General features: G+C 44.2%; 1 protein-coding gene across 1 annotated transcript in view; it reads left to right on the top strand.

The window, feature by feature from the left end:
* The window catches only part of LOC135219861 (E3 ubiquitin-protein ligase UHRF1-like), a 207,727-nt gene that overhangs the window by 16,833 nt on the left and 165,436 nt on the right, over positions 1–25,458 (top strand). Inside the window, exon 2 of the mRNA XM_064256982.1 lies at positions 18,578–18,739. Within this exon, the coding sequence (XP_064113052.1) occupies positions 18,578–18,739 (162 nt within the window). The remainder of the gene's footprint in view (positions 1–18,577; positions 18,740–25,458) is intronic.

Consider the following 25,458-nt stretch of genomic DNA (forward strand, 5'->3'; position numbering starts at 1 on the left):
TAATGTTTCGAGTTTTTGTTGTTTGTAAGAGTTCGGGGATAACTCCTTGCAATCTTAGAACTAACATGGATGTTAGGATCAGGTGATCGGGATTGGTGTTGTGCTCCTTGAACAAGGTGTATTGTCATGTTAGTGGAATAGCACCCAATGACAAAGGCCTTTAGCTCTGCCGAGTAGTGGATAAGGACCCCATTGGCAGACCCACAAGAACTCTTAGCCATAGATCAATATCTCGCTGAGGCTCTTGGGAGGCTAAGCAGACTCCAAGGCAGTAGCCGCGAAGTCTTCAGCCTAATAAGGTAGGAACCAAGGTTTATTAATACCTACAACATATGTTGTTTACCTGTCTATTTCAGTAGTTAGCTGTCTCTTACCCACCACCAATGGGTGCTAATCAGCTAAGTATATATCTGGCAGGGAAGTTGAATGTATAAAAATGATATTGTCATGTTACAATAAAGTTTTATACATACTTACCTGACAGATATATACGATTAATGGCCCACCCAGCCTCCCCGCAGGAGACAGGTGGAAGAGAAGAATTCTGATTAGGAAACGGGAATGGTTCCTAGTCCTGCCACCCAGGGCAGGGCGGTAGATCACCTGACCTACCGGTAGCGTGTGCCGCGAAATTTGAAATTCTGTCGGAGACGACGGAATCTATAGCTAAGTATATATCTGTCAGGTAAGTATGTATAAAACTTTATTGTAACATGACAATATCATTTTTTGATAGAAGAAGAAGAAGCAGCGTGCACTAGATAATTATTTAAATAAATAGTTAAACGGCAGCATTAGGTCATGAATTGCATAAATTTTTAACATATTCATGATTATTAATTTCAAAATGTTTGTTGTTGAAAAAGTAACTAGATTCCTGACTCAAATATCAACAGTTTTGTTGTGAATGGCACCTACATATAAATTCAGTAAGGGTGTCAATGAAGATAGGGAGTTTTGAGTCATTTCATTCTCATCTGGATGCCTATAATTACTTTATTGAATCTACTCTAAAAAGTGCTGAAGGTTCGATTCCAAAAACGAAAGGCCAACCTCGTAGACCTACAGTTCTTTGGTGGAATAAGACTCTGGTATTCTTAGGAAAGTGACTAGGAAGTGCTACAGACATTACAAAACTAGTGGCTCTCCTCAGTCTAAATTAATCTACAAATGTACTTCTGCCAAGCTATGGCACTTTTATAAGAAAGCCAAAAGAAAGTTGGCTTTACTGTATTAACCCTTTAACGCCGATTGGACGTATTAAACGTCGACGAAATTGTCTGTCGGGTGCCGAACCGACGTATGTTACGTCGACGAAAAAGTTTTTTTGAAAATTCGCGGAAAAATAGTTATAGGCCTACTAGGCGAAAACTTTTGAATCACGCGCCTTGGGGGATGCTGGGAGCTCACGGATCAAGCTGTTGTTTTGTTTACAGTCGTTACCCAGGCGCCCAAGCGCGAATTTCTTTCTTCTCGCACTAAAAAGCATCAGCGACACATCTCGGAAATTATTTGGAAATTATTTCGTCACTGACATAATTTTTGCACCATTTTATATTAGCCGTTACATAGAGTATGTATTATGTATGAAAATGTGCGCAATTTCATTTAGAATACAACAAAAATCAACTCATGGTTGTAGCTTTCATCAGTTTTGAAATATTTTCATATAAATAACGATAAGTGCCAAAATTTCAACCTCGGTCAACTTTGACTCTACCGAAATGGTCGAAAAACGAAATTGTAAGCTAAAACTCTTATAATCTAGTAATATTCAATCATTTACCTTCATTATGCAACAAATTGGAAGTCTCTAGCACAATATTTTGATTAATGGTGAATTTATGAAAACTTTTTCCTCACGTCCGCGCGGTAACTTCCGAAAAAATCATAATTTTTTCGTCCGATTGTTGTAATGTTTGCACCATTTTAAATTTGCTGTTACATAAAGTTTTATATATGTATGGAAGTGTGAGCAATTTCATGTAGAATACAACTAAAAACAACCCATGGTTGTAGCTTTTATCAGTTTTGATTTTCATTTAAATAACAAGTGCCAAAATTTCAACCTTTGGTCAACTTTGACTTGACCGAAATGGTCGAAAAACGCAATTGTATGCTAAAACTATTACATTCTAGTAATATTCAATCATTTACCTTCATTTTGCAACAAATTGGAAGTCTCTAGCACAATATTTCGATTTATGGTGAATTTATGAAAAAAAAACTTTTTCTTTATGTCCTTGCGGTAACTTCCGAAAAAATCATAAATTTTTTAATCCGATTATCGTAATGTTTGCACCATTTTAAATTAACCGTTACATAAAGTTTTATATATGAAAATGTGCACAATTTCATGTAGAATACAACTAAAAACAATCCATGGTTGTAGCTTTTATCAGTTTTGAAATATTTTCATATAAATAACGATAACTGGAAAAAATTTGACCTTCGGTCAACTTTAACTCGCCCGAAATGGTTGAAAACGGCAATTGTAAGCTACAGCACTTACAGTCTAGTAATATTCAATCAATTACCTTCATTTTGCAAAAAAACGGGAAGTCCCTAGCACAATATTTCGATTTATGGGGAATTTTTGAAAACAGCTTTTTTTTTTACATCCGCGCGTTACGTATTCATGTATCATATTGTGATAATATTTTCTGTGTTGCTTTGATTGTTTTACAATTTGTTATATACCAAATTCATTGCCATTTAGTGTACAATACAACGAAAAAATAATTAACTCCTTAGCTTTAACTGTTTTTTTTGCTCAGCGCGATTTGTATACAATTATATATGAAATTTTTTTTGCCCTCATATATTCCAATATTTATATATGATATTTTTTTTTTCATTTCTGATGGTTGCATACTAAACTTCTGGCAATGACAAAAAAAGGAGCCAAAAATGAACTCTTAATCTTGAAAATTAAGTGCATTGTGATTTTTTTTAAAAACTTTGTTTCTGCTTTGGCGCTCACTCGCAACAGGAGACATTTTTCGGAAATACCGGCTCGGCGTTTAAGGGTTAATGGAATATACTCTTAAGATTCCACTGAAAGTTGTGGCAAAAAATTTGTTGCATCACCATTACCCTCATTTGAAATAAACGACTGATAACAGAGCCCACCGAAGTTGCCAATGGGCTAGTAAAACACTTTTTCATACATTCAACTTACCTGTCAGATATATACATAGCTATCGACTCCGTCGTCCCCGACAGAAATTCAAATTTCGCGGCACTCGCTACAGGTAGGTCAGGTGATCTACCGCCCTGCTCTGGGTGGCAGGACTAGGAACCATTCCCGTTTTCCAATCAGATTCTCTCTGTCGCCGGTGGTATCAACATTGTTGTTACTTCCTCCTGACTGGAATTCTTTTTTCACAACGCTTTTGATCATCTTTTGACTGATTTTTGGTGACGTACTTGGATCGTTGTTTGGCATTCACTATCGTGGACTGTTTTTTGGACTTGGCTTTGGATTTTCGTGAATATGTCTGATTCTAGTGTTAGTTTCAGAGTGTGTGAATGAGGGCTGTAAGGTGAGGATTCCGAAAGCTTCGGTAGATCCTCACACTGCATGCAGTGGTTGTAGAATGGTTGAATGCTCATTTGAGAATACGTGTAATGAGTGTGAGAAACTGAGTGCGCAAGAATGGAAGAATCTAACTTCTTACTTGAAGAAGTTACAGAAAGATAGAGGAAGGCGGCTTACAAAAGCCGAAAAATGTCTAAATCTCGTGAACTTTTATCTAGTTCAGTAGCTTCTTCTTCTGATAATTATGCCCATTCTATTTCAGCCCGTTCGCAAGTTGTTAACCCCTCTGATTCTGCCTCAGAAATGGCAGAACTCAGAGCTTCCCTTCAGAAAATGCAGGAAAAAATGGCAGCATTGGAAGGTAAGAGAAGTGAATGTGGTTTCTCAAGTGATTTTAGTGTCCCCAGTGTAGTGGAGGGGACGTCTGGTCGTCTCTGCGACGCTCCCAGGTCTAGACCTCTTCCAAGCTCCCTGGCCCAGAGGAGAAGGAAAGTCGAAAGCCGTACGGGGGTCGTGGAGAATACCCAACGATCAGGCGTCCCTTCGGCAGAATCTATTACATCTCAGACTGCCAGGGACAGCTATAGGAAAAGCATCCTATGAGAGTGCTTTTCGTCATCTAGTTCGCCTTCTCCGAGAAGAGGATGGAAGGAGTCTAAGCTTTCATGTCCGCTGAAACGGAATTGGAAAGAACCTGAGCTCAATTCTAGCCCCGAGCGCTTCTCTGAAGAAGATGCGCCTTCGGTAATAAAGAAGGCTAGGAAGCAGTTGGATCCTTGGACTGAAAGAGATCCTCGAGCGCCTTCCAGATCTTCCTCTCCTGATTTGAATAAGCCTTCGACCAAGAGAATTTTGATGAATGTACAGGAGCAATTAGCGGAGGTGTCGCACAGGCGACCATCTCTTGGGGGAGCGGTGCGTTAGGCAGGAGAGAAGTGGAAAAGGAAGTAACTCCTGCCAAGCGTCTGGCGCCAACCAGGAGCCAGTCGCCAAGTATGCGCAAAGAGCCTGAGTTTCCTGTAGACCGTTCAAGAACTGGAACTTCATCCAAGCAACAAGATCCAAATGGAGAAGAGGGATCTCCTGATAGGAGTAAAGCGCCTGCTAGGCGCAATATACTTGTCAAACGGAATGCGCCTTCCATGTGTGATACTCCTACCAAACTTCAGGAGTATTCGGAAAGAGATGCGCCTGCCAGGCGACAGGAGTACTCTGATCTCGATACTCCTCCCAGGCGCCAGGAGTATTCTGAACTTAATACTCCTTCCAGGCGCCAGGAGTATTCGGAACTTAATACTCCTACCAGGCGCCAAGAGTATTCGGAGCGCAATGCGCCTACCAGACGCCAGGAGTATTCGGAACTTAATACTCCTACCAGGCGCATTCGGAGCATGATGCGCCTGCCAGACGCCAGGAGTATTCGAAGCATGTTGCTCCTGCCAGACGCCACGAGTATTCCAAACACGATACTCCTACCAGGCACCAGGAGTATTCTCAGCGAGATACTCCTGCTAAACGCCAGGCGCATTCTCCTCAGGAAGAGCTTGATATCCGACAGGAGTCTACAAGGAGTAAAACGGTTATGCACGACTCACCTAATGATAGACGTAGAGAGAGAGTTACTCTTAGTCCCTCTCCTAATAGAAGTGCTTCTTCTTCGGAAAGGAAGAGATCAAAGGAGGAGACAGATGAGAGAAGAGCCTTCTCCTTCCGAGCCTATTTTAGAAGACGTCTCGGAGGACGAAATCACTAACAAGGAAGGACTTTCAAATTATAAAGTTCTTTCTTCTCTTCTCTTAGAAGAATATGGAGATGCCTTGACTCCAGCCGCTCCTCCTTCTCCGCGCTCTCTTTTTTCTAGCACGAAAGCGCACAAATCTTTATCTTTCCTGAAAATGAAGCCGGCCATATCTATGAAAAGGGCCCTACAATCTCTTGACTCCTGGATCAAGACAAAGAAGGAGTTAGGAAGGACAGTCTTTTGCATGCCTCCCGCTAAACTATCGGGTAGGAGAGGCATATGGTACGAAACGGGAGAGAATATGGGATTGTCTCTGCCCGTTTCGGCTGAGTCAGACTTCTCGAGTCTCATAGACTCCTCGAGGAGACACGCCTTAAATTCAGCTAAGGCAACATGGGGTCTTTCGGAAATGGACCATCTCCTCAAGGACTTTTCCACACTTTAGAAGTATTTAACTTCCTGGATTGGTCCCTTGGGGTTATTGCTAAGAAGTCCCATGAAAGGAACAACTACACCCCGAAACCTTACATGCATCCTTGCATGCATTGATAAGGCGGTTCAAGATGGATCGGCGGAAGTATGCTCCCTCTTTGGTGCGGGAATACTAAAGAAGAGGGTGGTTCATAGTGCCTTTCTCACGAAGGCCGTCTCTCCTTCGCAGAGATCCGCTTTATTGTTTGCGCCTCTCTCAGAGCATTTATTTCCTTCTCAGTTGGTGAGAGACATTGCTCATTCACTAACTGAGAAGGCCACTCAAGATCTACTAAGACATCTCAAGGAAGAATAGACCTGTGGCCAGTGAGGAAAACAGAAAGCTACTACGGCCAGCTCAGCAAACAGCAGCCCGTTTCGAGGAGGCCCTCAGGCTAGATCCATCGCCAGAAGGAAGACAACGGAGAGAAGGGGAAGATCTTCCTTCCGTCCCTTTAAGAAGGGAAAATGAGAAATCTTTCCTCCAGACACCTGTAGGCGCCAGGTTACAGTTCTTTGCGGGAGCATGGGAAGACATAGGATCCGATCCTTGGTCGATGTCAATAATCAGAAAGGGTTATTATATCCCATTCAAGGACAGGCCCCCCTTGACAACATCACCGAGGGAACTGTCCGCCAGATACAGGGACCCTGTTCTGATGGATACTCTTCGTCAGATGGTGGAACAGATGTGGGACAAAAGAGCAATAGAACTGGTACTGGATCACAGCTCCCCGGGGTTTTACAATCGCTTGTTTCTCGTAGCGAAAGCCTCTGGGGGATGGAGACCAGTACTGGATGTAAGCTCGCTGAACAAATTCGTAGAACAATGATATTGTTATGTTACAATAAAGTTTCATACATACTTACCTGGCAGATATATACATAGCTAAGACTCCGTCGTCCCCGACAGAAATTCAAATTTCGCGCCACTCACTACAGGTAGGTCAGGTGATCTACCGGCCTGCCCTGGGCGGCAGGACTAGGAACCATCCCCGTTTTCTATCATATTTTCTCTCTTCCACCTGTCTCCTGCGGGGAGGCTGGGTGGGCCTTTAAATGTATATATCTGCCAGGTAAGTATGTATGAAACTTATTGTAACATAACAATATCATTCATACAATCAACTTACCTGTCAGATATATACATAGCTGATTGGCACCTTTCGGTGGAGGGTAAGAGACAGCTACTATATGGAATAGACAGGTAAACAACATATGTTGTAGGTATAAATAAAACCTTGGTTCCTACCTGATAGGTGGTAGACTTCGTGGGTGTGCCCAGTAGTCTGCATCACCTCAAGAAACTTAGCGAGATATATGATCTATGGCCAAGAGTTCTTGTGGGTCTGCCGATGGGGTCTTATCGCTTACTCGGCAGAGCCTGAAAGGACTTTGTCAATGGGTGCTGATCCACTTATATGACAATACACCTTATGAAGGAGCACCCAACCAATCCCGACCACCTGATCCTAACCATATGTTAGAACTAAGGATTGTTCCGAGTTATCCCCGAACTCGTCACAACAACCGTAACTCAAAACCACTACGCACACATACATAATTTCTAAAAAAAAATTATACTCATCTAATTAGATATGACAAGATTCTCTTACTGAACAACATAGACGGCCGCCCGTGCTAAACCAAGTCCTCCATTGTTCGAAGAGACTCCAGACCATATCCAAAAAAGAAGAAAAGTATATACTTTTAAGGATTGGTGTCGGCTCCCGTACCCAGAATCGTATCCGCCGATACGAAAGGACCTAGAGAAAAACACTTCTCATATGTCACACGAACGTCTTTCAAGTAATGAGATGCAAATACTGAGTTGCATCTCCAAATGTCGTATCTATGATGTTTTTTAAGCGACATATTCTTATGAAACGAGAGAGACGTCGCTTATAACTTGCTCTCAACTTCATGAGCTTTAACTTTCAACGGTCGAACTGTTCGTCAGAACAGACCTTATGCGCGTCTGTAATGACGTTCCTCACAAAGAATGTCATCGCATTCTTGGACATCAGTCCTTGTGGGTCTTTTACCGCGCACCAAAGACCTTGTCTAGAGCCTCCCATCTGATGCTTTCTCTGAATGTAAAACTTTAGAGCTCTTACAGGGCATAGAGATCTTTCTGCTTCTCTTCCTCGAGATCGATATGCCTTTGACTTCAAATGACTTAGGCCAGGGATTCGAGGGATTCTCATTCTTAGCTAAAAACAGTGTCTTAAACGAGCAAATAGCTGAGTCTCCCTTGAAACCTACTTTATCTTGCAGAGCATGTAATTCACTAACTCTCTTTGCCGTAGCTAAAGATAATAGGAATAGGCATTTTCTGGTGATGTCTCGAAACGAAGCCAGATGAGGAGGTTCGAATCTTTCAGATGAAAGAAAACTTGAGGACCACGGTCTAGGTTCCAGTTCGGAGGGGACCGGTTCCTTCGACTTTGAAGTCTCAAAGGACCTTATGAGATCGTGGAGATCTTTATTATCTGCCAGATCTAATCCTCTATTCCTGAAAACAGCCGAGAGCATACTTCTGTATCCCTTTATTGTGGATACAGCTAGATGAGATTGCTCTCTCAGGAATAGAAGGAAATCAGCAATTTCCGCTATAGAGGTAGTGGAGGAGGACAACTTCTTAGATCTACACCACCTTCTAAAAACCTCCCACTTCGATTGATATACTTTCGTAGTGGAGGTTCTGCGTGCTCTCGCGATCGCGCTTGCAACTTCGCGAGAAAACCCTCTCGCTCTGACGAGTCTTTCGATAGTCGAAAGGCAGTCAGAGCGAGAGCGGGGAGGTTTTGATGGTACCTCTTGAAGTGTGGTTGTCTGAGAAGATCCGTCCTTCTTGGTAGGGATCTTGGAAAGTCTACGATCCACTCTACCACCTCCGTGAACCAATCTTGGGCCGGCCAAAAGGGGGCTATCAATGTCATCCTCGTCTCCTTTGACGCCACAAACTTTATTACTAATCCCAGGATTTTGAATGGAGGAAAAGCATATACGTCTACTCGAGACCAATCTAGCAGGAAGGCGTCTACCATAAGAGCTCTTGGATCTTCCACGACCGAGCAAAAGACTGCCAGCCTTTTTGGAAATTAATGTGGCGAAGAGGAGATACTACATGAGGGTGTCCCCCCACAAGCGACCAGAGATCTTGACACACCTTCCTCGTGTAGGGTCCCCTCTGTATGAAGGACCTGGTTCCTCCTGCTGAGTCTGTCCGCCCTCACATTCTTTACTCCCTGCACGAACCTTGTCAGAAGGGAGATGTTCCTGTGAGACGTCCAAAGCAAAAGGTCTCTCGTCAGTTTCGTAAAGGAACGAGGAGTGAGTCCCTCCCTGTTTTCGAATGTAGGCAAGTGCGGTGGTGTTGTCCACGTTTACTTGCACTACTTTGTTCGACACCAGAGGTTCTAGACTCTTCAAAGCCAGATGCACGGGCGAAGAGCTCTTTGCAGTTTATGTGCCAAGTCACCTGCGCTGGTTCCCAGTGCCTGACACCTCCTTCAAGCCTAATGTTGCTCCCCAACCTTTCTCCGACGCGTCGGAGTACAACACTAGGTCTGGGTTCTGTGTCCTTAGAGAGTATCCCTTTGTTCTCTTCCAGAGGGGGCAACCACCATTCCAGGTGCGATCTTATCTCCACTGGAATGGGAAAGACGTCCGAAAGTTGTCCAGTTTTCCAACTCCAAGACTTCTTGAGGAAGAATTGAAGCGGACGTAAATGAAGTCTTCCTAGCGGGAAGAACTGTTCGAGCGAGGAAAGGGTCCCTAGAAGGCTCAACCATTCCCTCGCCGACGTATGTTCCTTCCTTAAGAAGAGAGAGACTATCCGCAAACCTTTTGCGATTCTCTCTTGCGAAGGAAATACTCGAAAACCCCGAGAATCCATCCGAATCCCCAGATAGACTAAGTCCTGTCTGGGGGTCAGCTGCGACTTCTCGAGGTTCACGAGCAATCCCAACGCTTTGATCAGATCTAAAGTTAACTTCAGGTCCTCCAAGCACTGTCTCTCTGATCTGGCCCTGATGAGCCAGTCGTCCAGATACAGAGAGATATTTACTCCTTTGAGGTGAAGAAACCTCGCCACATTCTTCATCAGGCTTGTGAAGACCTGAGGAGCTGTGGACAGGCCGAAACACAAGGCTCTGAACTGAAAGATCCTTCCCCCCGTCATGAAACGGAGGTACTTCTTCGATATAGGGTGGATCGGGACGTGAAAGTAGGCGTCCTGGAGATCTAGAGACACCATCCAATCTCCTTGTCGTAATGACGCCAGGACTGAGGCAGAAGTCTCCATGGAGAACTTTTCCTTCCGAACAAATTTGTTCAGAGAGCTGACGTCCAGTACTGGTCTCCAGCCTCCCGAGGCTTTCGCAACCAGAAAAAGGCGATTGTAAAACCCCGGGGAGTTTTGATCTAGTACTAGTTCTATCGCTCTCTTGTCCCACATTTGTTCCACCATCGATCGAAGAGTATCCCTCAGCACAGGATCCTTGTACTTGGCTGTTAGTTCCCTTGGTATTGACGTTAGGGGAGGAGTGTTCAGGAAAGGGATACGATATCCCTTCCTTATTATAGCCAACGATGACGCGTCTGTGTTTATAAGTGTCCAGGCCTCCACAAATCCCAGGAGCCTGGCACCTACTGGTGCTTGGAGGAGAGAAGCTTCATTTTCCCTTTTTAAAGGGACGAAAGGCAGACCTACCTCTCTTCTCCGGAGCCTTCCTTCTTGCGGGAGGTCTGGAGGTCGGACCACCTCGAAAGGGCTGAACCGATGTACTCGGTCCTTTCTTGTCAGATGTTTGAAGCAGGCTTCTTCTTCCTTGCTGACTGCGTCAGAAGATCCTGAGTCGCCTTCTCAGTTAATGAATGAGCAATGTCCTTCACCAACTGAGAAGGGAACAAAAGTCAGACCAAAGGCGAATACAGCAGCGCTGCCCTCTGAGCGTGGGAGACTGCCTTGGTTAAAAAGGCACCATATACCGTCCTCTTCTTTAGAAGACCTGCTCCAAACAAAGAGGAGATTTCAAAAGAGCCATCCTGTACCGCTTTGTCTATACAAGACAATATGCACAAAAGGGCTTCCGTTCGATTCCTTCCGAATCATGGGCTTTCTTGGACATCACCCCAAGGGACCAATCTAAGAAGTTGAAAACTTCCAATACATGAAAGAGTCCCTTGAGGAGATGGTCCAGTTCAGAAATGCCCCACGTAATCCGTGCCGAGTTGAGACCTTGTCGACGTGGAAAGCGTCAACTAAGGTCGAAAAGTCTGTTCTTCTGACGTAGACGGGAGAGCAGAATACCCATATTCTCTCCCGTCTGATACCAAATGCCTCTTTTACCAGCTAGTCTCGCTGGAGGCATGCAGAAGACCGTTCTTACTAAGTCCTTCTTAGACTTCATCCACGAGTCCTAAGGATTGTAGAGCCCTCTTCATTGAAATGGTGGGCTTCATTTTGAGAAAAGACGAAGACTTCTTCGTCTTAGCACTCGAAAACAGAGAGCGCGGAGAAGGAGGAGCGGCAGGAGTCAATTCGTCTCCATACTCCTCTAGAAGCAAGGCAGTCAAAACTTTATAGTTCGACAGTCCTTCTCTTCCTTGATATTCTTCATCCGAGTTTCCTTCCAACTCGGGATCTAAATGAGTCTCCGCTCCCACCTCTGTACGTTCCTCCTCTGGAGGAGACAAACTCCTAATAGGAGAGGGGCTAAGGGAATGATATTCTTTCCTCTTCCCCGCTTTAATAGCCTTGGAAGGCGCCAAAAGCTCAGGCTTCTTCAAGTAAATAGAAGACGCTTCCCGCTTGGATGACGCTTCTCGTCCGCCAAGCGTCCTGGCTGACGCCTCCCGCTTACTTGGCTGCTGACGTCCGGATGACGCCTCGCGCCTGGAAGACGCTCCGCTCTCAAAAGGCGTCCTACTTGGCGCCAAAATATTGGTTGGAGCTTCACGTCTAACAACAGCTTTCAAAGACGCTTCATGTCTAAAAGACGTCTCACGTCTCTCTGGCGTTACGTAACTTTCGTAAGCAACCGATCTCGCTCTCGAACCCGAAGCTTCTGTAATATGTTTAGAAGCTTCACGTCTGCATGACGCTTCTCGCTTAGCAGGGGAGAGAGGACGACACTTCTTGATTGGAAGCGCAACGTCCTTCCTACGAGGCGCTAAAACTCCCACTACAGAGAGGCCAGTTGCTCTTGAACTGCCATAATAATTCTCCTTGAAGCTTCTCCCACGTCAACTGCATGACGCCTTTCGTCATCAATCGGGGGAGAAGTAGGAAAGGGTACTTCTGCGTACTCGTCGGGTGACGCTGACGCCACCTTCGCCTTCTTAATAGAAGAGGGAGCGTCATCTGAGAAACGCTCTGGGCTCGAATCAATTTCGGGTTCTTTCATATGACGCTTCAGAGGCCTCGATAAATTCGACTCCTTCCACCCTCGTTTAGGAGGGAGAGGGAGAGGATGAGACACTCACGAAGGACGCTTTTTCTAGAGCGCCCTTGAGCAGCCTGCCACGAAACAGAGCTAGCTGAAGGGACGTCTGACCGTTGGGGATTCCCCACGACCTCCTTAGGCTTTCGACTTTCCTTCTCCTTGGGCATGGGAGCTTGGAAGAGGTCTAGGCCTGGGAGCGTCGCAGGGACGATCAAACGCCCCACCACAACACTGGGGGAACTCACTTCACTGTAATGCTCACTTTCACTAGCCTTACCTTGTAAGTCCGCCATTTTGGACTTCATGTCTCGAATCGTAGCTTTCAGATCGGCGATTTCCGAGGCCGATTCCGAAAGTACACTTTGTGAATGAGAAACATAGGGAGAATCTAAATCAGTAGGATTAGAATTATCAGTAAAAGGCTCAATAGGCCTTGAAATCACACCTTTCAGACGTCTAACCCTATCCCTCTCTAACTTCTTCAAATAAGAAGTTAAAGTCTTCCACTCTTCTGCATTTAATCCCTCGCATTCATTACAAGTATTATTAGCAGAACACTGAAACCCCCTACATTTACGGCATACAGTGTGAGGATCAACCGAAGCTTTCGGTATCCTCACCCTGCAGCCTACATTCACACACATTATCACACTCACATTTGAATCAGACATACTGAGAAAAATCCAAAAAGCAATTCCAAAAACAGTCCACAGTAGCGAATGCCAAAAACACGATCCAGATACGTCACCAAAAAGCCGAGAAATGATGATCAAAGGATGAAATAAGAATCTAAGTCAGGAGGTAATAGCAACAATGTTGATACCACCGGCGACAGAGAAAATATGATAGAAAACGGGGATGGTTCCTAGTCCTGCCGCCCAGGGCAGGCCGGTAGATCACCTGACCTACCTGTAGCGAGTGGCGCGAAATTTGAATTTCTGTCGGGGACGACGGAGTCTTAGCTATGTATATATCTGACAGGTAAGTTGATTGTATGAAAACAGAAGTTCAGCATGGAAACGTCTGCCTCAGTACTTGCAGCTCTCCGTCAAGGAGATTGGATGGCGTCCCTAGATCTTCAAGACGCATATTTCCACGTCCCCCATTCACCATTTGTCGAGGAAATTCCTTCGTTTCATGTTCGAGGGAAGGATCTATCAGTTCAGGGCCCTGTGTTTCGGCCTATCTACGGCTCCCCAAGTCTTTACAGACTTGATGAAAAATGTGTCATAACATCTACACATGAAAGGGATAAACGTCTCCCTATACCTGGATGACTGTCTCATCAGGGCCAGGTCTCGAAAGCAGTGTTTGGAGGATCTGTCAACAATCCTGGAATTGACGAAGAGATTAGGATTAATTGTGAACCTCGAGAAATCTCAGATGGTCCCTAGCCAGAACGTAGTCTATCTGGGGATTCAGATGGATTCTCGGGGTTTTCGAGTATTTCCGTCTCAAGAGAGAATAAGGAAAGGCTGTGCCACAGTATTGAGCTTCTTAGAGAAAGAGCGTACTTCAGCGAGGGAATGGTTGAGCCTTCTGGGGACCCTTTCCTCGCTCGAACAGTTTTTTCCTTTAGGAAGACTACATCTCCGTCCGCTTCAGTTCTTCCTGAGAAGCAGTTGGAGTTGGAAGACAGGACAGCTCTCGAACACGTTTCCAATCTCATCGGAAATAAAAGATCAATTGAGGTGGTGGTTGACCCCCTTAGAAGAAAACAAAGGAGTATCCTTGGAAGTACGGAACCCAAACCTGACATTGCTCTCAGACGCGTCGGAGACAGGTTGGGGTGCGACCTTGGGGTCCAAAGAAGTGTCAGGCACCTGGTCGGAAGAGCAGGTGTCATGGCACATAAATTGCAAGGAGCTATTTGCAATTCACCTCGCGCTAAAGAGCTTCGAGCACATAGTCAGAGACAAAGTAATACAGATAAACTCCGACAATACAACCACTCTGGCTTATGTTAAAAAGCAAGGAGGAACTCACTCTCTCGCCCTATACGAACTAGCAAGAGATCTGCTGATTTGGGCGAATCAAAGGAACATGGTTCTCCTAACAAGATTCATCCAAGGGGAGAGGAACGTGAGAGCGGACAGACTGAGCAGGAGGTTCCAGGTCCTTCCTACAGAATGGACCCTCCACTCGGAAGTCTGTCAGAGCCTTTGGTATCTTTGGGGGAAACCACAGGTAGATCTATTTGCCATGTTTCTCTCCAAATGGATAGATACATTTTGTGCCCTAGTAGAAGATCCCAGGGCTTATGCAATAGACGCCCTTCTCCTGGACTGGTCAGGGCTAGATGTGTACGCTTTTCCCCCATTCAAGATACTGGGGGAAGTAGTCAGAAAGTTTGTGGCCTCGAAGGGAACCAAGATGACTCTGATAGCCCCATATTGGCCATCCCGAATTTGGTTCACAGAGGTGATGGAGTGGACAGTGGACTTCCCCAGATCTCTTCCAAACAGGATAGATCTGCTCAAACAACCCCACTTCGAGAGGTACCATCAAAATCTACCCGCTCTTGCTCTGACTGCCTTTCGACTATCGAAAGACTTGTCAGAGCGAGAGGGTTTTCTCGCAAAGCGGCAAGCGCAATTGCTAGAGCCCGCAGAACATCTACTAGGCGAGTGTACCAATCGAAGTGGGAAGTTTTCAGAAACTGGTGCAGGTCGAAGAAGCTGTCCTCTTCCAGTACCTCTGTAACCGAAATTGGGGATTTCCTTCTTTTCCTGAGGGAAAAGTCGCATCTCTCTGTACCAACTATTGAGGGGTACAGAAGTATGCTTTCAGCAGTCTTCAGAAACAGGGGATTAGATTTGACGAATGATAAAGATTTGCACGACCTCATTCGCTCCTTTGAAACATCGAAGTCAGATGAACCTAAGGTTCCAAGCTGGAACTTGGATGTGGTCCTGAAATTTCTGTCCTCCGAGAAGTTCGAACCACCTCATACGGCTTCATTCCGGGATATCACTAGAAAGTGTATATTTCTGCTATCTCTTGCCACGGCTAAAAGGGTCAGCGAGTTGCACGCCCTTGAATCACGAGTTGGCTTCAAAAAAGATTCTGCAATTTGTTCATTCCAGACTCTCTTTCTTGCTAAAAATGAAAACCCTTCAAATCCCTGGCCCAGGAGCTTCGAGGTAAAAGGACTTACTAGCCTAGTGGGCAGAGAAATAGAGAGATCACTTTGTCCTTCAGCATTAGCAGGAGTAAGCAAAAAGGAAGAACCAAGTGATAAAAAACAGAAAGTTGAAAGCAAAAAGGAAGAACCAAGTGATGAAAAACAGAACGTTGAAAGCGGTGATGAAGTTGAAATACTGTATAAAAAAAAAAAAGCTTACGTAAAAGTAAAAAAAAAAGTTAAAAATAAAAAAAAAAATATAAATTTTTTTACGTAATTTCTAGATTTTTGTAAGTTAAGTGTTACAGTTTTGTTAAGTTTCGTAAATTTTAGTTTTATAGTTTTCCTTAAATTTTTTGTGTGTTTTCGTAAAGTTAAGTGTACGTACGTTATCTGCCGTTTGTCCTCCTCCTCCTCTGCCGCCACTATCGGAGATAGCCTCACACGAAAGGTAAGCTTCCACATTTTACGTTACAGTAATAATATTTCTTGTACACTAATACACACTTTATTTACAGGTTTTGGATTTTTATTCTTAATTTAGGTATTGAATGGTCCAAATTGTTGTAGTATTTCATTGTTTATAGGTCAATTTAGCTTTATTATGAAAATTAATGGGGTGTTTTTGGAGGGCTTGGAATGGATTAGCCATTTTACATGTAAAATGTGTTCCAAGATACGAAAAACTCATACGAAGGCCGCCTTGGAACGGATTAATTTTGTATCTCGAGGTACCACTGTATATACATTTTTCTAATTCATAAAGTGTTCAACTAATAGTTATTCAACCAAAATTGTAGGAATTGTCAGAAGACTGCCTGTTGCCTGTCCTGCTAGCTCTGGTTCCAGGGTAAAGAGAAGTTCCTCCCTGAATCACCCTTTGCAGTGACTAGAAGCGGTTCGTCAGGCAGTACAATCCCTGTGTTTACACAGCTAAAGACTTCCAGCATTCATTGCAAGCCAGGCTTTCTCACTGAACAGCAATGAAATAGCTGAAGTTCTCTTTCTGTCCTCTATACCATTCCGGGGATTACAATTGTTTTCACTGGTTGGTGTCATTGACGGGACTTTTTCTCTGATTAGAATTGAGAGTCCATTTCTCTTAGATTCAATTGTGAAAGATGTAGGTCTACATTCACCATAGTCTTTCACGTTAAGTATTATTGCTTCTCAGTTGAGATTCAATCTACTGATGGGAAACTTTTCTCTGTCTTACCACCACAGGGACCTCAGGCCTCTGGATGGCATTTGACTCTTGTTTAGGGCACATTTGCCCTTGCGAGAGTCATTAGACAGTTTTGTTTTTCAAGCCTGCATCTCGTCTCTGTCCAGCATCATCGACAAAGAGGACAGATAATTTGCAGGGGTTGTCGTCAACATCACCCTTCAAAAGGTGGATATTATGCTGTGACCCCGTCTTGGATGTCTAATCAATTGACATCTATTGACGGGTTTGATTCCTTCATGATACCCTACGCCTAGGACTTTGTACCGTTACTTTGTCCTATTGACGTGTTGCTGTATCTGACAAACTCAACACCCTTGACTGGTTTTTGATGTACTTCTCTGCAGATGGCAACAGTGTCTCCTGTACGCTCTTCCCAAGAGCACATGGTTCCAGTGCTTGTTCTTCACATTACATTCTGAAGAATATGTCAGACTGAAAAATAATGTGGTCTCATTAGGACCACATTTGTCTTGCTTCCTTGGAACCCCGTTTTTCACCGGATCTGTGGTAGATGCTCAAGTTTTTTTGTTTTTTTTACTGGCTCCTTCAAGAGGACAAGTTACATCTCGCCTAAGGTGTGCGGTTCTAGAGGTTAGAAGGATTTGAGAGTGACTGGCTCCTCCTCCCCTCCCTTCTCGTCCTTCTACTCCTCTTCCTTTGGGTTGAGAATTAGAACTTGAACCTACACTGCACATCGAGCGTCTTTTCTATTTTTCTTGTTAGAATCATAGAAGCAGTCCCACTCCCTCCTCTAGCAGTGGGAGGAAGGAGACTCAGGAAATAAGGCAAAACCTTCTGAGTACTTTGCCTTACTACCTCTGACTGAATATTCTTCCCAGCCTTTTTCGCATGAGTTACGATTTCTCACTCATTTAAAAAAGACCCAGATGTCTGACTTGATCTCACAGTTCTAATACTCTGATCAATCAGAGGCAGGGCACTCCTCCTCGCTCTTTTGACTAGTAGTAGCCCAGTTGGCCGTATTGTAAAGGACTGAGGTTCTTTACACTATTGCCCACCTCATGTCACACCTCAATCTGAAACCTGGGCCGAAATGCAAAGTGGAATATTTACATCTGGGCAGGCGGGTCTATGTCTGCCTCCTCCTAGAGGAAACTTCCATGGCTTGGTCGACACAACTCGTCATGCTGCCTTTTCTTCAGCCAAGTTTTTCTTCTCTTCACCTGAGCTGGATCACGTCGTGAGGAATATTGTTAAAGTATGTAACAGTAAGGTAGTACTTGTCATTTATGGAAAAATTACATATTACTGTAATGCACTGTACATTTAGTTGAATGGCTTACTTGTGAGGGTATTATTGGACATGTGAAATTGGACACAGTTACCAATAGAATTGTGTTACTTGTTACTGTGGTACACATATTAAACAGTGTCATGTGAGAAATGTTTGAGAAATAGCATTGAACACTTGACTTGGATTTAAGTCCAGGAATAAATAGGAGTGTTAAATGTAATATCATTGATCAAGCTAAGATATTGAGTGTGCAGAACTAATATATCAGGTAAAAGATGGGGCTAATCAATTTGATACAATTATTAAGGCATGGTTGGTATGGTATTCGCGTCCCACCTAGGTGGTTGCGGGTTTGATTCTCGGCCATTCCATTGAGGAGTGAGAGATGTGTATTTCTGGTGATAGAAGTTCACTCTCGATGTGGTTCGGAAGTCACATAAAGCCGTTGGTCCTGTTGCTGAATAACCACTGGTTACATGCAACGTAAAAGCACCATGCAAACAAACAAAAGATACAATTGTTAGGTATTGTTTTCATGAAAACAAGTCTAGGCTAAAAAGTTTATTACTATAATGTTATTATACAGTATTATATTTGTTCCTTTATTCTTTATGAAATAACTTCAGCTGAGCTAATGTGTATATCCACTGTAAAGTGTTGTTCATAGAGTAGGTTTATTTACTATAGTACTATAATATATTATATTTATGTACTATAATAAGGCTATTTTCCTGTTTACTCCATAGTTTGTATTTTCTGTTTCAGATGGAAAATGGACACACACTATTTGATTATAATATTAACATCAATGATGTTGTGATGTTAATGGTTAAACCAGTTTTGTCTGACATTACTGTCAGTAACATTCCAAGCCAAAGTTCTCCTGTGAAGAAGGATTCCAGTGCTACAGAAAAGGAAAATAAACAGGTAATTTCATCTTTGAACATTTTCTTCCTCGTGTGAGCAAGAGTGTTAGTTCATGGTAATGTTGTATACAGTTGAATTGCACTTGAGCTCAACAGACCTGAACTTATCAGATATTGCTTTCTGGTTATGTCATCAAGTCTGGCAAACGAGAGAAAGTTTTGTTTTGTATGTCTGTGATCCTGGTGTTATTAGTAAAGTATATTTAATTTTTTTTTTCAACTTACAAGTTAATAGTTAATAAATAGAAATTTAATTCTTTTATTAAAGAAATCCCTTGGGCCAACCTTATGAGTTTTAGATAATATAATGTACCAGTCTTATTACATAAAATATAATAATCAAAAACTTCAAAAGTACTTGGCTGCTTCATCCATATCTTTTATTATTACAATAATCTTTTGTCTCTACACAGAAAATACAAACTGATCAGGTCATTTATTTAATTTTTGTTTTTATTAAAGTAACTTACCAAGTAATTACTTATATAACGATTAGCCTTGCACAGCATTCTAAATTCAAAAAATGTGCATGTAAGTGACTTGCAATGCAGGGTGACAGGTCCCTCTCAGTGCAAGTGACAGAAGCCTACAGCGTCATTCTTAGTCATGCTGTGCAACTGACAAGAAGTTCATGTTCGCATCCTTTTTTTTATTGCTTGCTGAAGCCAGTGCTGTACCCGCGCCTTAGTTGGTTTTTAGTCTGTTGCATTCTTCTGGTTTGTTTTACCTACATTAGTTTTTTCTCTTCGGTTAGCTCAGAGTATTAGTATGTGCTATGACGGACACACTAGGTGTACTAAGTGCAGAGGGTAGGTGTGTACAAGAGAGCTTACCTGTGATGAGTATAAGGAGTGGGATGATAGTAGGTGGAAGTTTCTACAATCTTACCTAAATAGCTTAGAAAAGAGGAGGATCCAGAAGGCAGCTGCTAGAACCAAAAGTAAGGCTTCTGTTAGTTGCGGGCTGCTCTGTGAGCAAGAGCCCGTGCTGGCATAAGGTCAGCTAAATCTGAAACAATTCTGTTAATAGGGATTCTTCCCCCATACCTAAAACAGACTCCGGTCTGCTTCTTCCGTCCGCTCCTGATAATAATCTTTCACCTATCCTTAGTCCTCCTTCTCTCCCTCCTCCCACTCCAGTGCTCAGCTTCCATGCTTTTGAACCTGATGCCATTACCAGCAAGTTTGAGAATAAGTTTAATCTAATGTTAAGTTCTGTTGCGGAGTTGGGGGCTTCTCCTAGAGTCCTCATGGTCAAAGTGGAGAAAGTGAGCAGTGGTAAAGTGCAAAGTGAAGTGTCAGTGGAGGAGGTGGTTGCCTGTCCCGTTGGCTCTCTTGGACAAAGGTCACTGTCCCACTACCCTGCACTTGGGAGAAGACAGTCCAAAGGAGGCTGATGGGGTTTGCCCATGGGCTACCGCCCCCTCTGTCGGTCCTGTTGTAAAGTCCCAAGATACGATAGACTGCCATTGGAAAGGCATGTCTGTGGATGTGGGCCATTTATCATCCAGTTCCAACTCAGTCTGATCATGGTCGTTGTAGATGTTATGGGAACACTTCTAGGCCATTGAAAAGGCATGTGCATGATGCAGCTTCCAATCTCTTGGTGCCAATCAAGCAGCATAAGGACTTGTATGACCTCGCCTTTCCTTTGTGAAGCTACGGGGTTGACCCTTCAGTGTTTGCCCCAGTACAGTTTCCTTCTCATCCATGGGACTCACCTGTACTGCCGTCTCTCAAGGATTCCAAACATCAGAAGCTCCATGCTAGGCATTCGTTGCCTGAGCGTCTGGCTAGGTGTGAGGTTCCAACTTCCGAGAGCCCAATCCCAGGTGTGCACCCATTTCCAGCGACCGCTCGTCCACCACGGGCTCCTGCACCACCAGTTCTTGCTCCCACCTTGACTGCTCTTGCTTCAGCACTCCCTGTTCCTGCTCCCGTGATAACCGCTCCTGGTCTCATGATGTCTGCTTCCACACCTGTTGAACCCTCACCTGTGCCTTCCTTGGAGCTGCAACTCATGACCCCTTCTGCTTTATGACACACAGTCCATCGGCAACAGCAGACCTTAGTTGTGGAATCAGATGACCCCTCTCTTGCACCACTGAAGAGCCAGCTAGCAGAGATCCATGTTTCATCAAGAAAGCTCTCTGGTGGGAGTTTCCTCTAAGACGGCAGGCGACCTTTCACGGGTTTCTTTGGAGGATGCAGAAGATGGTCAAGATTCAGCTCAGTTGACAGCATACAAGGCTTTACTTCGTTTCCTCCTGGAAAGCCATCCGGGGTTCTTCACTCCTATTACTCCGGTGTCTCCTACCACCTCTTTCCTGATATCAAAGAATCGGCTGGAGCTCGCTCTCCTTCCCAAGATGGTCCTTTCCACCTCCTCCAGAAAAGCTTTGAAGGTGGTCAAGGAGTGTCCCTTGATGAAGAGGGAACAAGGGAAGGCGACTTTCGCTCATCCTCCCTTGCACCCTATCAAGAGGTACCATAGGCTTTACGACACCAGAGAAAGACCCTCCCTGGGAGTCGCTGCCTCCTCCCAATGGGACTTCTCTAGTCTCATTGACTCTTTGAACAGTGCAGCCCTCACCTCGGCTAGAGTGTTCTCGGTGGAATTGGACCTCCTCGTCAAGAGCTTTTTTAAGGTGTTTGAGGTGTTCAGTTTCCTCGACTGCTTGAACTTCTGAAGAAGAGGGACCTTTGATATTCTTTTGCTTCGAAGGGAGTTAAGGCCTCGCAGAAGGTGGCTTTGCTTTTAGTGCCTCTGGACCCTTTCCATCCCTTCCTGCAGGCTATGGTAGAGCAGGTAGCTGCAGACCTGCAGAAGAAGTAGACTCAGGACCTTCTGACTCAGTCATCACGTTCCAAGCCTTCTTCATCTGTGCCCTTTCGTCCGAAATTTGTCTCTGCTCCAGCAGCACCCATTTAGCGCAAAGAGACCCCAGTCTCATTCTAAATCCTGCTCCAAACTGCACTTCCCCTGTAAATCCATCAAGAAGCACTCTTGTCACCAAATTTCAACCGAAGAAGTGAATGAAAAGTCTTTCGTGCCCCACTGGGAGCCAGGCTCCTTAAGTTTTTGGAAAAGTGGGCTCGCAGGAGAGCAGAGCCATTTTTGTATTAAAGGAGGGCTACTGCATCCCTTTCTCAGACACCCCTCCTTTAGTCTTCTTGCCCATCACATTGACGGCGTACTCGAAAGGCTCAGAAAGACATTGCCTTTCGAAGGAAGTATCATCCTTCCTTCTGACGAATGCCATAGAAGAAGTAATAGAGGTATATTCCCAGGTATTTTACAATCGACTGTTCATAGTTCCCAAAACATCATGGGGCTGGAGACAAGTACTGGACATCAGCGCTTTCGATCGATTCGTAGATAAGACCAAGTTCAAGATGGAAACGAGCCCGTCAGTCATGTCCTCCATTCATCCGGGAGATTGGATGATCACCCTAGATATGCAGAATGCTTATCTGCACATCCCAGTTCATCCAATGTCCAAGAAGTACCTAAAGTTCGTCTTCCAAAGGAAGGTTTTCTAGCGTCGGTCTCTCTGCTTTGGTCTTTCTCTCTCGCAAAATGGCTTCACCTGATAGGCATCAATATCAGCTTTTACTTAGATGACTGGTTTCTCCGTTCACCGTCGAAGGAACAGTACATGAAGGACCTTCAGACTATGCTTCATCTCCCAAGAAATGGGAATTCTGCTAAATCTCAAGAAGTCCCAGTAGTTACCATCTCAGGAGATTCTTTATTTGGGGATAATTCATAACTCAGACTTCTCAGGCTTTTCCGTCCCCAAAGAGAATTGCGAGCTACACTCATTCAATCTCCGAGTTCCTCTCTTTCCCGTCATGCTCAACTCTACAGTGGATGAGTCTGCTGGGAATGCTTGTATCAAGACCTTCATTCCATTGGCCAGGTTACACATGAGAAATCTTCAATTCTTCCTCAAAGCGAACTGGGACAGGAAGACTCGACTGGACTCGACGATTTTCCTATCACACAGGAAATAAAATCCGATCTCAAATGGTGGCTGCCAGAAAGAAGGTATTCACTGGGGAGATCCCTTCTTCCTCCCAAAGCCAACCTGGACTTTTACTTGGACACTTCAGATCTGGGTTTGGAAGTCCTCCTAGGGTCTCGGGAGGTATCTTGGTCCTGGTCTTCAGAAGAAACGAAGCTCCACTTCAGTGTCATGAGGTTGAAGGCCATTCATATGGGCCTATGTCAGTTCTCCATGCTTGTGTACAACAAGATGGTGGTTGTACATGTTGACAACACCACAGCCTTGTCTTACATCAAGAAATGGGGGCATGCACCCTTATTCCCTCTGTAAGACGGCAAGAGAGCTACTCCTGTGGGCTCATCAACATCAAGTAACACTTGCCACCCGCTTCATTCAGGAGAAATTAAATGTCATGGCAGATGAGTTGAACCGGCAGAGGCAAGTGGTTCCCACCAAATGGACTCTAGACAACAGGATTTGCTCTGACATGTGGAGATTGTAGGGCAGACCCCTAATAGACTTGTTTGCAACATCAAGGAACAATCGCCTTCCTCTTCTGTTCTCCAGCCCTGGACGTACTGCTCTGAATAAGTTTGTGTCCCACAGCAACGTCTCAATGACTCTGGTTGCTCCGTTCTGGCCCGCGAAGGAATGGTTCCTGGACCTTCTGCGTCTTCTGGTGGATTTCCCGCTACTGCTCCCCCAAAGACCGTGTTTACTCAGAACTGCACTTCAAAAAGTACCACCAAGGGTTATCCACTCTTGCTCTGACAGGCTTCAGACTGTCAGGAAACTTGTCAGAGTGAAGGGATTTTCAACAGCAGCTGCGGAAGCTATGGCAAGGTGCAGACGCCAGTCTACAAGCAATGTCTACCAGTCAAAGTGGGCAGTCTTCTGTAGATGGTGCTTCAGACATTACATCTTGACTTCTGAGACATCTGTAACCCAGACCCCCAATATTCTCCTCAGTTTAAGAATCTCTAAGAACCTTCCATCTTCTATGCTTTCTTTTGTCTGGATCTTTCTGTGAAATCAAGATCTTCATGACCTACTGAAATCTTTCAACAACTCCAAGCAAAAGTCATCAGTGGTTTCTTGGAACCTGGATGTAGTGTGAAGTGGCTTGCGGACCATCCTTTTGAGCCCCTCAAATCTGCCTCTCTCAAGGATGTTTTATGTAAAACGTAGTTTTTAGTATTGTTAGCTACAGGTAAACGCGTGAGCGAGCTACACGCTGTTGATAGGAAAGTCGGATTCTCACAAGACAATGTGGTCTGCTTCTTCACCTTGGGCTTTCTAGCCAAGAACAAGGATCCTAATAAGTCATGGCCTCTCTCTTTTTGTATAAGGAACTTAACAGGCATCATGGGCTCGGATGAAGAAGAAGGCTCTCTGCCCGGTCAGAGCACTGGGGTGTTACTTGGAGAGAACGAAGAATATCGGGGGATCCTCTAATGATCTCTGGTGTTCAGTCAAGAATCCCTTTCATCCGCTTTCCAAAAACGTCCTCTCTTTCTCTATCAGAGATCTTATATCCGAAGTTCATTCCCGGTCACAGCAGGAATCCCTTCCATTACTTAAAGTGAAAGCGCATGAGGCCAGAGCTGTGGACACCTCTTTCTCCTTTGTTTTAAACTTAACTTGTCTCTCTCTGGCAATACTTAAGTCAATATTTTGGAGTTGTAAGTCTATATTTGCATTACATTATTTGAAAGGAGTGGAAACGATGTTTGAAAATTACAGTACCCTTGGTCTGTTGGCAGTGGCTGTGTTATGGACACCGAGGTCTGCTACAGGTTCTTAAATATAATAAAGAAAAAGGATTCAACACCAACAGTTGAAACTCAGGATACGAATATAGAAAGAAATTCAGACAGAGCAGAAGTTTATTTACAAGCTTACTAACAAAGATAAATGCAGAATGGTTTCTCTTATTTACATAACAAAAATAAAATCTTTCAATATGTGAACTGGGGAAACAGTACGGTAATGAAATACTTGCTGGCTAGTTTTGCAGCTGTCGAAATCAGTACTTGAAACGACAGCTTCACAAAAGGAGACAGCAGAAATTTCAGACGGCTTCTTGGCTTCGTACTGCAGAAAGAAATGTCTAGTCTCGATACTCAAAGGGCGGGTTCCTCCTCAAAGCCACTTGTATGACGTTCTTCTATGAAAGGTTGCTCAATGTCGGGATCTCTCTCTCTCCCCTCCTATGGACGACTTAACTCGTTTCCGTTCACACACTCTCGTGCGTCCTCTTCCTCTTATCCTTCGTCTCTTCCTTCTCTTATCTCTGATGATCTGATTTCTTCTACTTCCTCAGGACATATATACACGGCGATTTTGGGGGCGGGGCTGAAAAGGGAAGAGCTTAATCACTGAATGTCGTCTCCCGACAGGAACTTTTTAGAAGGATCCAGACAAAAAGTTACATCACAATACGCTGCGTTTTTGACGTGACGGCGCGTGCTGAGTTCCTTAACACCCTTGGGGATTCTCAAACAATCATGAGAACAGACGCCTCCAACTTGTGCGCGAATACCTACTTGAAGAAGATGCATTTTCCTTTCTTTTAATATATATTACTTTGCTATAAAGCAATTACCATGACAGGCTGGCATGGTATTGGGTGAGGAAGCATAGGTGAGACATGATCTCTCCTATCTCTTCCTTGTGTCAAGGATGTCGAGTTATGGGAGCCTGGGGGGGGT

The sequence above is a fragment of the Macrobrachium nipponense genome, chromosome 1 (genome assembly GCF_015104395.2).
Source record: "Macrobrachium nipponense isolate FS-2020 chromosome 1, ASM1510439v2, whole genome shotgun sequence".
NCBI classification, from domain to species: Eukaryota; Metazoa; Arthropoda; class Malacostraca; order Decapoda; family Palaemonidae; genus Macrobrachium; species Macrobrachium nipponense.